Source organism: Oreochromis aureus, linkage group 10 (assembly GCF_013358895.1).
Source record: "Oreochromis aureus strain Israel breed Guangdong linkage group 10, ZZ_aureus, whole genome shotgun sequence".
Lineage (NCBI taxonomy): Eukaryota > Metazoa > Chordata > Actinopteri > Cichliformes > Cichlidae > Oreochromis > Oreochromis aureus.
The window spans coordinates 12,941,639-12,953,920 of NC_052951.1; the positions used below are offsets into that span (position 1 = coordinate 12,941,639).

The window sequence follows — 12,282 nt, forward strand, 5'->3', positions numbered from 1 at the left end:
TGTAAAAGTCTGTGGAAATCTTCATCTCATCCGTCTGTAGTAGTAAATATGATGATTGTGACTTTGGTCTACTATTAGCTTTGCATCTACAGACAGACTTTACGCTCAACCATAAGGATTTATTATATATTTATAATAATTTGTGGTATAAAGTTTCTACTATGGTACCAACACGGGTGAAAAATAGTAATAATACTCTAGGGAAGGGTTAGGGTTTTATTTAAGGTTCAGCTCAGTTTGCGACGTGGTTGCTATGAACGCAGCTGCCGTTGCTAGACTGAGGACCCCTGCTTTTAAGTTGTCCGCACAAAAGCCGGTCTTGATTTTGGCATTCTATCGTTAAAACAGTTGAAAACCACGTTTGCTGTTAAAATAAGCGAAAAAAAAGTCGCATATTTGAATACTGGGTGTATACGGACGACTTATCACACTTTGTTATATGTTCTGCGTCACTTTTTTGAATCGGCAGCTAAACTGGCAATCGTCTGTGCTATTCGTTGACACCCTGCACACCGAAAAAAAAAACACTACTGAAGAGTAACCTCTGCTACCCGTCATAAGTTGTGAGTTTTAAAGTTAAAAAGTGAAAAATTTTATATCCAAGCGTCTATTTTAATAAGAGCAATAATTTACCAATGGTCACAGTTTGAAAGTTACGGGGATTTTTTGGCTCTAACGAACCAGCTGCCGCCGAAATGAACTCGTATCACGTCTTGTCGCTGGTGGGAGAGGGCTCATTTGGACGGGTTTACAAGGGAAGGAGAAAGGGTAGTGGCATGGTAAGCATCTACAGGAGCACAGTTTAGTTTCCTGTTTGTTTAACGACACTGCTTCACATCGTCTCTTCATCTTTGTCCCATGAGGTGGTGGCTCTTAAGTTCATGCCAAAGCTGGGTCGCTCTGAAAACCAGCTACGAAGTCTCAAAAGGGAAATTGAAATTATGAGGGACCTTCGGCATCCCAATATTGTCCAGCTCTTTGACAGTTTTGAGACTGAAACTGAGGTATTCTCCCATTTTCTCAAAACTCTCAAATAAGTCGCTATTATCTTTACATAATCCCATGATCATTATAACCCCCTATATATGTTAATGACAGGTTGTGATTGTCACTGAGTACGCAGAGGGCCAGTTGTTCCAGATCCTTGAGGATGATGGAAACTTACCAGAGAGCCAGGTTTTCACTGTTTTTACACAATTGCATCAGATGTGAAGCTTTATTTAATGTTACGTTATTAAACGATCCTTCCCTTCTTTCAAGGTCCGTGAGATTGCCTGCCAGCTGGTCTCTGCTCTGTACTATTTACATTCCCATCGCATTCTTCACCGTGACATGAAACCCCAAAACATCCTGCTAGAAAAAAGCGGTGTGGTGAAGCTCTGTGACTTTGGGTATGTTGATAGTTGTAAAGAAAAAAGTTTCAATCGTTTCTAAAAGAATAAATGACATGATGCAATCTTGCTGTAGGTTTGCCAGAGCGATGAGCGTCTCCACCTTAGTGCTGACTTCTATCAAGGGAACGCCGCTGTACATGTCCCCTGAGCTGGTGGAGGAGAAACCATATGACCACACTGCTGATCTCTGGTCTTTGGGATGCATCCTTTATGAACTCCACACGGGGGCGCCTCCGTTCTACACCAACTCCATCTTCAAGCTAGTGCAACTCATTGTGAAAGACCAAGTGAAATGGCCAGACACCATGAGCAGCACTTGCACGGTACAGTAAAGCTACACTTTACTCACCTTATGTTATATTAGATTGAAGCCAAAATCTTCAATATATCCTAGCAAGGCTAGCTGGAAAATGTTAAGCCTGTAAAAGATTATGTTGCAATTATGAGTCCCTTGAAGGGTTTATTGGAGACAAATCTAACACAAATTGTTTCCTAATGCACAGTCTTCTATATTATTACTATCCGATGATTTCTTTGCAGAGCTTCCTGAAAGGCTTGTTGACCAAAGACCCCCAGAAACGGTTGTCATGGCCTGACCTCTTGTACCATCCCTTTGTTGCTGATGGTGTTCTAGGTGATTATTAAAACTCCTGAAGTAGAAAGCTTTCAAATGTAAATGACACATTCTCATGTCTGACATTCATGATTTTATTCCCATGTGATGTGTTTGCAGTTTTGCCAGCCACAAATGTGTCCAGGCCCTTGACTGTCACACCCAGCCCTGACACGCTGGCGTTGAAACTCCAGCAAGTGGCAGAGAAGACTGTACCAGCTTCTGCAGAAAGCAGATTGCTGCGAAAGGTCAGGGAACAAACAGAAAACTGTAATAAGAGGAAACCACCAGGAAGTGACAGTGACAAAGTAAGTAATCAGTAATTATGATTATTTTATTATTTGTAAAAGTTTGTATGGTGAGATCAGCGGAGGGCCCTAAACCTCTATTGTGTGCACTGACAGAAAAATAAGGATGGAAGGGAAAATGGTGCGATGGCAGCAGCAATGTCCCCTAGAGTGTGCAATCCCAAGCCCTCCCGTGACAATGTTTCTGTTACCTCGGGTCAGCTGGATATGATGGCTGCTAATCAAAGCCTCGGACCGAAGATTCAAGCTAGCTCAACATCAAAGCACAGGTGTTAATGAAGGTTCAAAGTAACGATGAGTTATGCTATTTTAAACAAATGTGTTTATAGTTCCTTTCTCTACAGGGGTCAGATAAGCATAGACTACGAACGGGAATTTCCCTCTATAGAGATCGGGCCGCGACTTGTGCGGAGATGCAGGGAGGAAAGCCACACCTCACTGCAATTGCAGGTCAGAGACAGCTGCCTTTTCCACTCATTAGAAATTATTTACATATTCTCTGTCAGTAGAGGATCTGCTTCGATAACACAAAAAAACCCAAACTTGCTTTCTTAAATTAATATATACCTGACACTCAGTCATTTCTTGTTCTTTCAGGATGTAAACAACAAGGAATACTGGGAGAATCTGGCCGAACTATCCGATCCCAGCAGACAAACGAGAGAGATATTAGATTACAGCATAATTATATCTCAAATTAAATCCAAGATCCAGGCATTTAAAGCTCAGGTAATGTTTCAGCGTTTCACTCGGCGTGAATTTTTTCTTCTTCAAAACAGTTTTGCATCTACTCCTTTTTTTCTTTGTTTGGACAGCTAAAAGGGGGCGTGGTAAAAGAAGTTCAGCAGATTCAGCAACCAATGAGGGTCCTACATAATCTGCTAGTGATGGCCGAGGTTGAGAAGTTGAATCATGTTGGCCTTGAACTTGGACTACCCCGCGTCCTCTTTGGCCTGATCCAGGATACTGTAGACAGCTCAGATTTCATTAAGGTTGCTACTCTGGATTGAAACAGTGTTTCACAATGAATTGATCCTGCAACACTGTCTCTCACTTATTTTGTACTTTGTAACCTGTTCAGCACCAGCAGAGTATCCCTGTCCTTCAAGAAATGATCACAGTGGTCCTGATCTACTGGGAGAAGAACTGTGCCTGGGTGGAACAAGAACAAAGGTTAGAGTCTTTTTTTTGTTCCTCGCTGAAGCTGATTTTGTTTGTTTGTGAAATACTCAGTGCTTACACACGAGATTCCAACTATAGCAGCTCACCATCTGCTTCTCACACTTTAGCCTGGAAGAGTTCACCAAGTCCTTCAAAACAATTCTTAGTCAACCAAATCTCAGTCGTCTGGTCGTGAGTACCCACTGACATTATCCATGTTCAGCATGTTTTACATATAATATTCTGTGTCTGTAGCTTTTTGATATGCATTGAGCTGGTCTGTTGTGTGAAACACTTGATTATCTGTCTTTCAGCCTCTGGCTGCTTGTGTTTTGTCTCTCTTCACACAACACAATGTTGATGTCGAAGTTGATGTGGAGCATCTAATATGCTTGCTGAAAACTCTGGTCTTGGACCCATGTGAGGTACTGAGCTCATGTAAACCTGGCAGTAATATGAAAGCTTAAAGGGATCTGAAAATGTGTGAACCATTTATTTTTCTACATTATCAGCCCCACATTTCTCCACCCTCTGGTTGGGGACTCTGTGATGGCCTGCTGTCTTTGTTCCTAGATGCACTTAATGAGGTCAGACTGCAGATGAAATTTGGTTAACATGTAAATGAGTGGATATTAGCAATGTATCTGTACTAAATGTCTGTGCTTTCTTGTTTAAACAGCATGAGAATGGCCCTTTGCCCTCGGGTTTAAATCCAGTTTTCTTTCTGAATCTGTGGAAAAAGATCGGTGCTTCCCTAGAAGGTGCAACATCAGACTCTGACTTCTGTTCAGCAAATGGTAATTATACTCATCTTATGAAACCCATGACGTTTTAAAACACTTCTAATGAAAAAAGCAAACCTTGCTTCTTTGTGTGTGTCTGTTACAGGGCTGTATTTCTTGCTCTCTGCTTTGCTGTTTGTCTTCACCAAAGATCCACGTTTGTGCATTCCTCTGTTTTGTGATGTTGGATCAGAATGTGTGTACGCTCTCGGCCGCCTGTTGGGCACCGAGTGGTTAGTGTTGAGATGTTTTAATTAAACTACATTTGAATTTGTATTACAAGTCAGCTACAATGCCAGGAGCTAACAGTAGCATCTTTTATACCCTACAGTCTTCATTTGTTTGCCAAGGGCAATCCTGGGAGACCCAGGTTGGATCTGAGTCACAACACTTTATCCACACTGAGCTGCCACTTGTTATGTTTTCCATTCGCCCTGGACCTGCCTCCACACACCATGTCCACGGTTCTCCAGTTGTATGACAGCTGTGGTATTGTTACAAGCCTCCTGCAGGTTAGGGCCTTATTTTGCTCCAATAAAGACCTCGCCGACAAACATAATTCTCTGATGCAACACAGGATAATTCTTGCACTAGTTTTGTGTCTGGCATGCAGTACTGTACACCTGGATGTGTCTGTACTTTTTTGAGAGCAGTGTTGTTGTTTGTTGTTGCCTGTTTGATGTATGACGAGTTGTCTGTGTGATTTTAGGAATTTTCTTTTTGTGCTTTGGCAGGTAATTCAAACCCTTCCTCTTCAGCTACTGGAGCTGCCTCTTTCCCTTCTGAGCCGCTTGCTCCTGTGTGATCCCCCCCACTCAATTGACCACCTCACAAAAGCAGCTTCTTGCTTTTTCTCGCCATCCTGGGATGACCAGCTCCCTGCCTCCAGCCGTCAGAGTCGTCCAACCAGAACTGCCAGCTCTCTGCTCCTCAAACTCCTGCAGTTGGAAATTCTGTGGGAAGCTGCTCTGGAGCTCCTCACTCTATTGTCTTGCATAGCCCGTTGTCCCTCCTGTCCCTTTCAGCTTTATGTAGAAACCTCAGTGCTGCAACATGCACTGGCTCACTCGAATGAGCAGATCAGGGCTGCCACGTGTAGATTTTTAGGAAATTTGGATCCATTCAGGCCTCTCACACAACACACCCTCCAACCTGACATTTTCAAAGCCATGATAAACTGTCTTAATGATTCTTGCGTGCCTGTCCGGCAGGTTGCTTGCCGGGCAGTTGGGAACTGGTTAGGGTGTATTGCAGCTGGGCTGCATATGGATAGATCCAATGAGAAGGGGATATATAGAGGGAGATGCTGCACAGGAAAGCATCAAAATAAACAGAGGTATTCAGATATTGAGGCAGCAAGTGATTTGGAAACAATAAGAGAGCAGAGAATGGAGGAGGTGGAGAGGAGGTGGACACATGAAGCCAGGAGGACCGTGGCAATGCTGGTATCTCTAATCTGTGATCCTGATGCCCTCACACGTCGTCACTGCTGCGCCGCCCTGGGAAACCTGCTAAATGTTGATGGAGCCGTATCCTTGTTGCTGGAGGAAAATGTGCCCGGCTTACTTCTAAGAACTGCATGCACAGATTCCCATAGTGCAGTGAGAAAAGCTGCCATAGGATCTTTATACCTGTACAGCCAGCAGGATGCCATGCGTCAGGTAACGAGCAGGTCACAGCAGGCCACATGCTCACATTACAATAAGACAATCTCTGTTTAGAGAATTTGGTGCTTTTGAAAAAGTTACATTTGACTTTTTAATTAGAAAAGCAGAAAACAGTTCACACCTCCTGGTATTGAATTTAAAGCTGTGCTCTTACGCTCAGAGCTTGTTCTGTCCTTTAGATAAATTTGTTCACTGTTTAATCTTTCACAAGTCAGTAACACACTTTGAATCACACATTTATTGATTTATTTAGATTATTGCTTTTTTTTGTATTCATTCAAAGGTCCTGATGTCTCTTGATGCCAGTAAGAAGCTTGATCAGGCTTCACACCATGCTCCTCCACAGTGTGACTATCAGCGGCTCATTGGACAGCTGACTCCACCAGAAGAGTCAGCAGCTTAAAAACCTGCTCCCTGTTTAACTTTACAACAACATATTTGTCTGAAGCCATGTTAGAGAACGACAGTTTCCCCGTTTATGAATCAAAATAAAACTGTTTTTACTGTTTAACGTCTCAGTTCATGACAGCGAGCTGTTCTAAATGTATGAGAAAAGGAAACGATGTAACTTCTTAAAAATCACGGTAGGTTTTCTTTTTCATCGATAAAATTGTCATAACAATAATTCAGTCTGTATAAAAGTGGCGAATGAGGAGTTTAATTCATTTCTGAGTTATGAGTATTTCTACAGGCACCGCAGCGTGCTGTCGATTTTTGAAAAGCTTTTCTTTAGGTGTAGCGAATGTTGTTGATGGATTTTTAAGGCGATATTTTTCCATATGCAGATCAACATGTGAATTTAGAGGCTTTCGCATTTCAAAGCCCTTCGAGGTCTTCTAGAAGTCTGTGAATTTGGGCTAAATAAAGTAGAAAAAAACGAAGCCGAATTTTCGAGGATTGGACGTCGAAAGCGTTTTTATGTTGTTTTATGTTAAATGTTGTATCGACTAAACCAGAAGAGATCGATACCCATGAAAGTTTTCAGTCCTCTCTGTATAACCGTCTGTCAGCTGTCTGCTCGGCGGGGCTGGGTGAGAAAAGAAGCGCTTGTCAGTGTCCGTCGGGCCCTGACCGGGATTTACTGTGATTTGCCTTGAAAAAATATAATAATAAAGTAAAATAAAATGAAAACCCTGCGAATTTATTAAATCCAAAAAGCAAGGACTTATTTTCACGCTCAGGCCGCAGATTGTACTTCGGATAACTCAGATAAAAAATAAAAATAAATCCCAGTAAAAGCACCAAAAACAAAAAGCACAGCGGGCCAAGTTGATGATACACTTTATTTTTTTTAAAGCAAAAAGATTGACATCAGACGAAGTTAATTTGTATCTATGATTAAATTACCTTAAAAACACAACGCGCTAAATGTGCTGTTAGTACACACTTTTGGTTTAACCATCGGAATTGATAGTACACCGCTGGGGGCTAAAAAAAAGGGGGGGGGAAAGCACCAAATAAACCCCATAAATAATTACGATAATTTCGCTGTTATATTCAAGATTGTCTTGAAATAAATATGCATAGAAAAAAAACTATCCTTGGTATAAGCATGGAGCAAATGACAGTAACAATGATTATTTGCTTATATGAACAAAAAAGAATTGAGAACTCTTACACCAAAGCTAAAGCTGCAAAAGCTTTAAGAAACAACAAAATTAGGATTTTTTTCCCAGTTAATTTTATAGAAAGAAAAGGTAAACACACTCCACTCCCTGAACATACAAAAGTTGTTACAAATTAGTGCAGATCAGCCAGAGGCCTATAAAACTTATTGCTTTAACAAGCAGTTTAGAGAGAGAATTGTTTCTGAAACCCTAAATTTTCTATTCCAGAGAGACAGAGAGTACATTTATGCAAAGGCATGCAGAGGAAGGCTGCTAGAATGATACTAGTTACAATATTTGTACACATTGGGCGGAAAAAACAGTTTTACATGAGGAAAACCTGCAAGCTTCAAGTCTGTAATCTCCTCCCATGATTATCTACTGATGTTTGTAGAACCGGTGGATTAACGTGTGTCCTGAGCTGCAAAACAGATTGTACATTTTGCAAAATGCGAGGGAAGAATATCTTACTGCCACCACATGATAAAATGTTACACATTTAAAAAATAATATGAAAAAAAATGTTTTGGTCACAGAATGCATAACGCAGACATTATTTGAAGCCATTGCTAAAAGAAAGATAGCAAAGGTTATATTTGTTACATTTAAAGGGATGAAAATTAAACAAATGTAAATACAGAAGACAAAGTAATGTTTCCAACAAAGCTGGCTAAAATACTCTAAACATACGAATAAAATAATTCTGTTATTGACTGAAATAAACTGGAAGCAAATCGAAGGTTTTACAGAAAAACAAACAAAAAAAATACACAATAAAGTTTCACAACTCTTTTGTACGTTAGCCGCTCTTTCTGCAATTGTAAAAGTCAAAGGACATTCAAGGTCAGTTCTAATAATTTTAGTATTAATGCCAATTACAGTTTTTGCTGTTGCATACACGCAGTTGATTTGAAATATGTGTCCACACTGAAATGTTAACACCCAACAACGCATTTCACCACTAACTAGTGATAAGGGTGATTCAGCGACTGAGCATGAAAATAATTTTTTTTTAAAGAAAAAAATACCCAAACAAACATGAGTTTCTATTGCTGACATCAATTTTAACGTAAGGCTATTACAAATATAAAACCTGCATAATGAGTTACATTACTTCTGAAATTACCTTATTTCAATAGTAGATTCACGAAGTGCGAGAGCTATTGAAAATGATTGTCATTTTAAAGCATTGCTATGCCACAGTGCCGGCTCAAGTGATTTGAGTACGAAAGCGATGGAAGCATTGGATAGTGTTGATTTAAAATGTAAAAAATATTTCATATTAGCAAAGCATGCTTTTAACCCCTCGCTACAGAAAAAAAAAGAAAAATTTAACATTTGATTCAGGACAAACTTAAAGACAGAAAGAGCTCCTGATTCTCCCTGTTACGCTCTCTCTAAGTGTACTCGCAGAAGCTTGGTGTTACGCTGTTGTGTCCTGCTTAAGCCTTTGGCTACGGGCCTTGTAAACTTCAATCAGCAGGTCTTTAACGTACTGGATTTCACGTTCTACGGACTCTGCTTTGTCCCGGAGCTCCCGGTTCCTCCCTTCAAGGCAGTGCAGTTGTTCCTCCAAAGAATCGAGCTCCGCCCTTTTTCGCTGGCGATACCTGCATCGACCAAAAACGAAGACTCTGTGAAAATGTAAACTCGTGAAATTTTGATAACATTGACATTTCATCGAGAAGAATCTCACCTGTGAGCGGCAGTTTTGTTCTGATCTCTCTTCTTTTGTTTGCGCTCCCCGCCTTCGCCTGGAATGATGTCCACTTCGTATTTCATTGCACAGTGGTCTTCCTTCAGCCGACATGCTTGTCTGTGCCCCGAAGAGTCCAGGTTCAAACTATCCCTAGCCATTAAAAGACACTCTGGGCCCTGATCCTCAAGGAAATTACAGTGTAGATCATGCTGAGCTATCTGTAGACTCTCTGTTTTCACCTGCTCGTTGATGTTGCCCAAGAAGCTATGATAGGCCTCAGACTGTGCTGTCGTTGGAAGATAACAACCTTCGCTGCTCTCAGCTTTCCAAGAAACGCTGGCTTTTGTCACCTCCACACTAGTTTTGATACTGTTCAGCACATCACCATTACCAGCACCTCCGCTGACTTCCCTCATGCTATACATCAACAGATCCTCTTTCTTATGGGGGACCTCCAATGATCCACCAAAGCCAAACCCACCACCAACAATCTTCCCACCGCCTATCATGTCTTGAGTGAAACAGCAATTTTTCTCTTCTTTTGGTATAACGGCACATCGTCTGAGCTCAACCGCACTACCCAAGCAGTAGCTTTTCCCTACCACCTGGTCGTCCTCTACACAGCCATAATTACCTGTAAGGTTCACAGCTGAGTTACCTGAGTTACTTCCTTTGGAACTCAACAAACTGCTGTCATAGCCTTCGCTGAACCTCGCACCATCAGGAACTCTTTTCCTACCACACCCACTGGGTCGACTGCAGCTATATGGGGCGTGTCTTGGAATTTTGGAGCGCCCAATGGGCCCGCCACAGATGCTGAGCAGGTCCAGTTCTCCGGTTGCCAAGGTAACAAGAAGTGGGCTGGATTCCGATTGGTTGGATGTAGCGTATGATGCGTATGGCAGCTGAGTGAATGGCGGAGGACCCGCAGGCAGTGGACCCCTGTCGCATTTTCCCAGCCTTGGCCCTTTCTCGGGCAGTGGCTCAGACAGGAAGTAGTCCTCTAGTTGGGCGAGTTCCTCTTGCAGCAGAGAGGTCATGACCTCCAAGTCAGAGGGCACCTGGATATCATTCTGAAGGGGTGAAGGGGGAAGGGAGGCATTAGTAGAGGAGGGAGGGGAAGGAGGGTTTGGGAGGTACGAGGAGAAATCCACTTCTTCCGTCATCCAGTCAGTGTGACCATCACCTATTGAGGAGGGGGAAAAAACTGCATCGGTTACAAGCTGTTTGTCGGAGGGAAATAATGCTGCTAAAAAAATAAAATAAAAAAATAACGTTCATGCAAAAAAAAAATAAAAATCCATCCGTGCACGTAGCAGTTTCCCAAAATAACAATCAGATTTATAATAATAATAAAAAAGGCAAATCAGATTTTTTTTTTTTGCCAATAAAGTTGCAGCGTTTTAATATAACAGACGTAGCTAGTTTATTACTTACTGCTCAAGAAGGACGAATGTGCTGCAGTGCCGAGCCCACCTGAAATGGGGAAAAATATAAAAAAGCGTACACGCTGCAACTCACCAATTAAGTGCTGACTCTCCTCTGACACCTCCCCCCTGCACCCCTGTGATTGGCTGTGGTTAGCCTGTGGGTGAGAGAGAGCGAGGGGGTCTGCCGGGCAGACACGAAGAGTCTTCCAAACAGGCGCTGATGTTGCCATCATTTTGTCTGTTGGTGCTTTGATTCAGTCCAAGTCCAAGCATATGCTGAGAGCAAGCAGGGTCTGAGAGATGGGCCACAGTGAGCAGGTCTGGGTGAGCATAATGAAACCTAGAGGGTAAGCAGAGAGAAAAAAAGGGGGATCAGATATGTCTGAGAAAGATACGGCGTACTCAGTCGACTAATGGGGATCATGAGATGGGAGTCTGTCTGTGCTGCCCTCTGCAAGTTTCTCTGCATGGTTTTAATGAGAGGCAACAACGAAGAAATCCCTTTCAGGTCCTCACTTAACTCATTTTCACACAAATACACTTTTTCATCTTTTAAACAAAAAGGTTTTACAGTAAATACCAAATACTGAAAAGCAGAAAAGTACATTATTCCCAAAACCAAGCCTCAGACGTGACACAGTGGGTGATAGAAAAGTGGGAGCAGTGTCCTGTGGGCTTTAATCTGGCTCAAAGCAAAATTAACCTGACGTCCTCAAAACACGTGGGACCCAGTGACGCTGTCAAGGGCCCAACTGTTGACAAGAAGCACCACAAGAGCTACCTCTCCTCTCTGTAAGTGAGCTGCCCTGCTGGTCAAAGAGGATTAATGCTGATGAGCTGCTTTCAATCGCATGTTCCTTTTAAAATTAATTACCACTTCTTCTTTTTTTTTAATCACTTAAACAGATTGGACTCGATTATAGCAATGAGAGCTAAATTAAACATTGAAAGATTAAACGCTGGAAGTGACAGACGTGATGTATCTCCAGTTAGTGCACAGACTGAAGGCAATACATTTAGAGTAGAGGAAAAATCAATTAAAATCAAACTAAATCTGACCACAAAGCAACCATAATCAGTCAAACTCCAGGAGTGATCGTAGTTTAAAAAAGAAAGAAAGAAAGAAAGAAACATAAAAAATTTGAATTTGTCAAAAAGGTTAATTTAAAGCGAAGAAGCCAAACAAGATGTAGCCACTTTACACCAAAATGATAACAACAACAACAACAGCAGCAGCACCAACAAAACAGCTGTAGAGAGACTTTCACTTACTCCATTCTTGCAGAAAAAATTGTAGAGCACTTGGGGGTGCGTTGCTAAAGCAAAGCACGACGACTTTTCGGGTCCAACAACTTAGCAAAGGATTAAAGAGCCATATTTCAGCTCGGAATATCCTGGACAAGGCAAACAGAGAGATGCTGCTTTGTTGTGGTCGACCTGTAAACTGAGGAGCAGCTTAATTGTGACAAAGCATCACTTCATTCACACCTAGCAACCGACTGCGTCACCGGGGTAAACCAGGCTCCTCCGAGCGTGCAGATCCCTCCGCCCCTCCCTCCGCGGCTCACCGAAGGACGTCCCACACTCTCGCTGCCCACACTTTTAAAAAAGTATTGAGCTA

General features: G+C 42.0%; 2 protein-coding genes across 5 annotated transcripts; one reads left to right on the forward strand and one right to left on the reverse strand.

The window, feature by feature from the left end:
* Nucleotides 1–313: 313 nt before the first annotated feature.
* On the forward strand, nt 314–6,433 carry stk36 (serine/threonine kinase 36 (fused homolog, Drosophila)). 4 transcript variants are annotated; one of them, XM_039618146.1, is made up of 20 exons: nt 317–779; nt 864–1,004; nt 1,099–1,176; nt 1,261–1,391; nt 1,468–1,717; nt 1,935–2,028; nt 2,128–2,315; nt 2,412–2,584; nt 2,660–2,765; nt 2,913–3,044; nt 3,131–3,307; nt 3,403–3,488; nt 3,605–3,668; nt 3,791–3,901; nt 3,989–4,063; nt 4,156–4,273; nt 4,365–4,491; nt 4,590–4,770; nt 4,993–5,919; nt 6,209–6,433. In XM_039618146.1, exons 1-20 carry the CDS (start codon nt 696–698, stop codon nt 6,326–6,328), a joined length of 3,363 nt encoding a protein of 1,120 aa, XP_039474080.1. In that variant the 5' UTR covers nt 317–695; the 3' UTR covers nt 6,329–6,433. The 4 variants fall into 4 exon arrangements, with proteins under 4 accessions (XP_039474083.1, XP_039474080.1, XP_039474081.1 ...); XM_039618147.1 differs by having other exon boundaries at nt 3,406–3,488; XM_039618145.1 differs by having other exon boundaries at nt 318–779; nt 3,397–3,488.
* An 82-nt stretch (nt 6,434–6,515) lies between these two features.
* Nucleotides 6,516–12,051, reverse strand: atf5a (activating transcription factor 5a). The gene is made up of 4 exons (XM_031760078.2): nt 11,934–12,051; nt 10,753–11,001; nt 9,229–10,417; nt 6,516–9,142 (listed from the first exon to the last, which is right to left on the reverse strand). The coding sequence occupies exons 2-4, from the start codon at nt 10,892–10,894 to the stop codon at nt 8,956–8,958; spliced, it is 1,518 nt and encodes a 505-aa protein (XP_031615938.1). The 5' UTR covers nt 10,895–11,001; nt 11,934–12,051; the 3' UTR covers nt 6,516–8,955.
* Nucleotides 12,052–12,282: the final 231 nt, after the last annotated feature.

Coding starts and splice junctions, on each gene's coding strand:
- stk36 (XM_039618145.1), top strand. CDS start 696: ATGAACTCGTATCACGTCTTGTCGCTGGTGGGAGAGGGCTCATTTGGA. Junction 2,766..2,912: donor ACACCTCACTGCAATTGCAG/GTCAGAGACAGC, acceptor TTGTTCTTTCAG/GATGTAAACAACAAGGAATA. Junction 3,308..3,396: donor ACAGCTCAGATTTCATTAAG/GTTGCTACTCTG, acceptor TAACCTGTTCAG/CACCAGCAGAGTATCCCTGT.
- atf5a (XM_031760078.2), bottom strand. CDS start 10,894: ATGATGGCAACATCAGCGCCTGTTTGGAAGACTCTTCGTGTCTGCCCG. Junction 10,418..10,752: donor GGAGAGTCAGCACTTAATTG/GTGAGTTGCAGC, acceptor CCTCCTCAATAG/GTGATGGTCACACTGACTGG. Junction 9,143..9,228: donor AACAAAACTGCCGCTCACAG/GTGAGATTCTTC, acceptor TGGTCGATGCAG/GTATCGCCAGCGAAAAAGGG.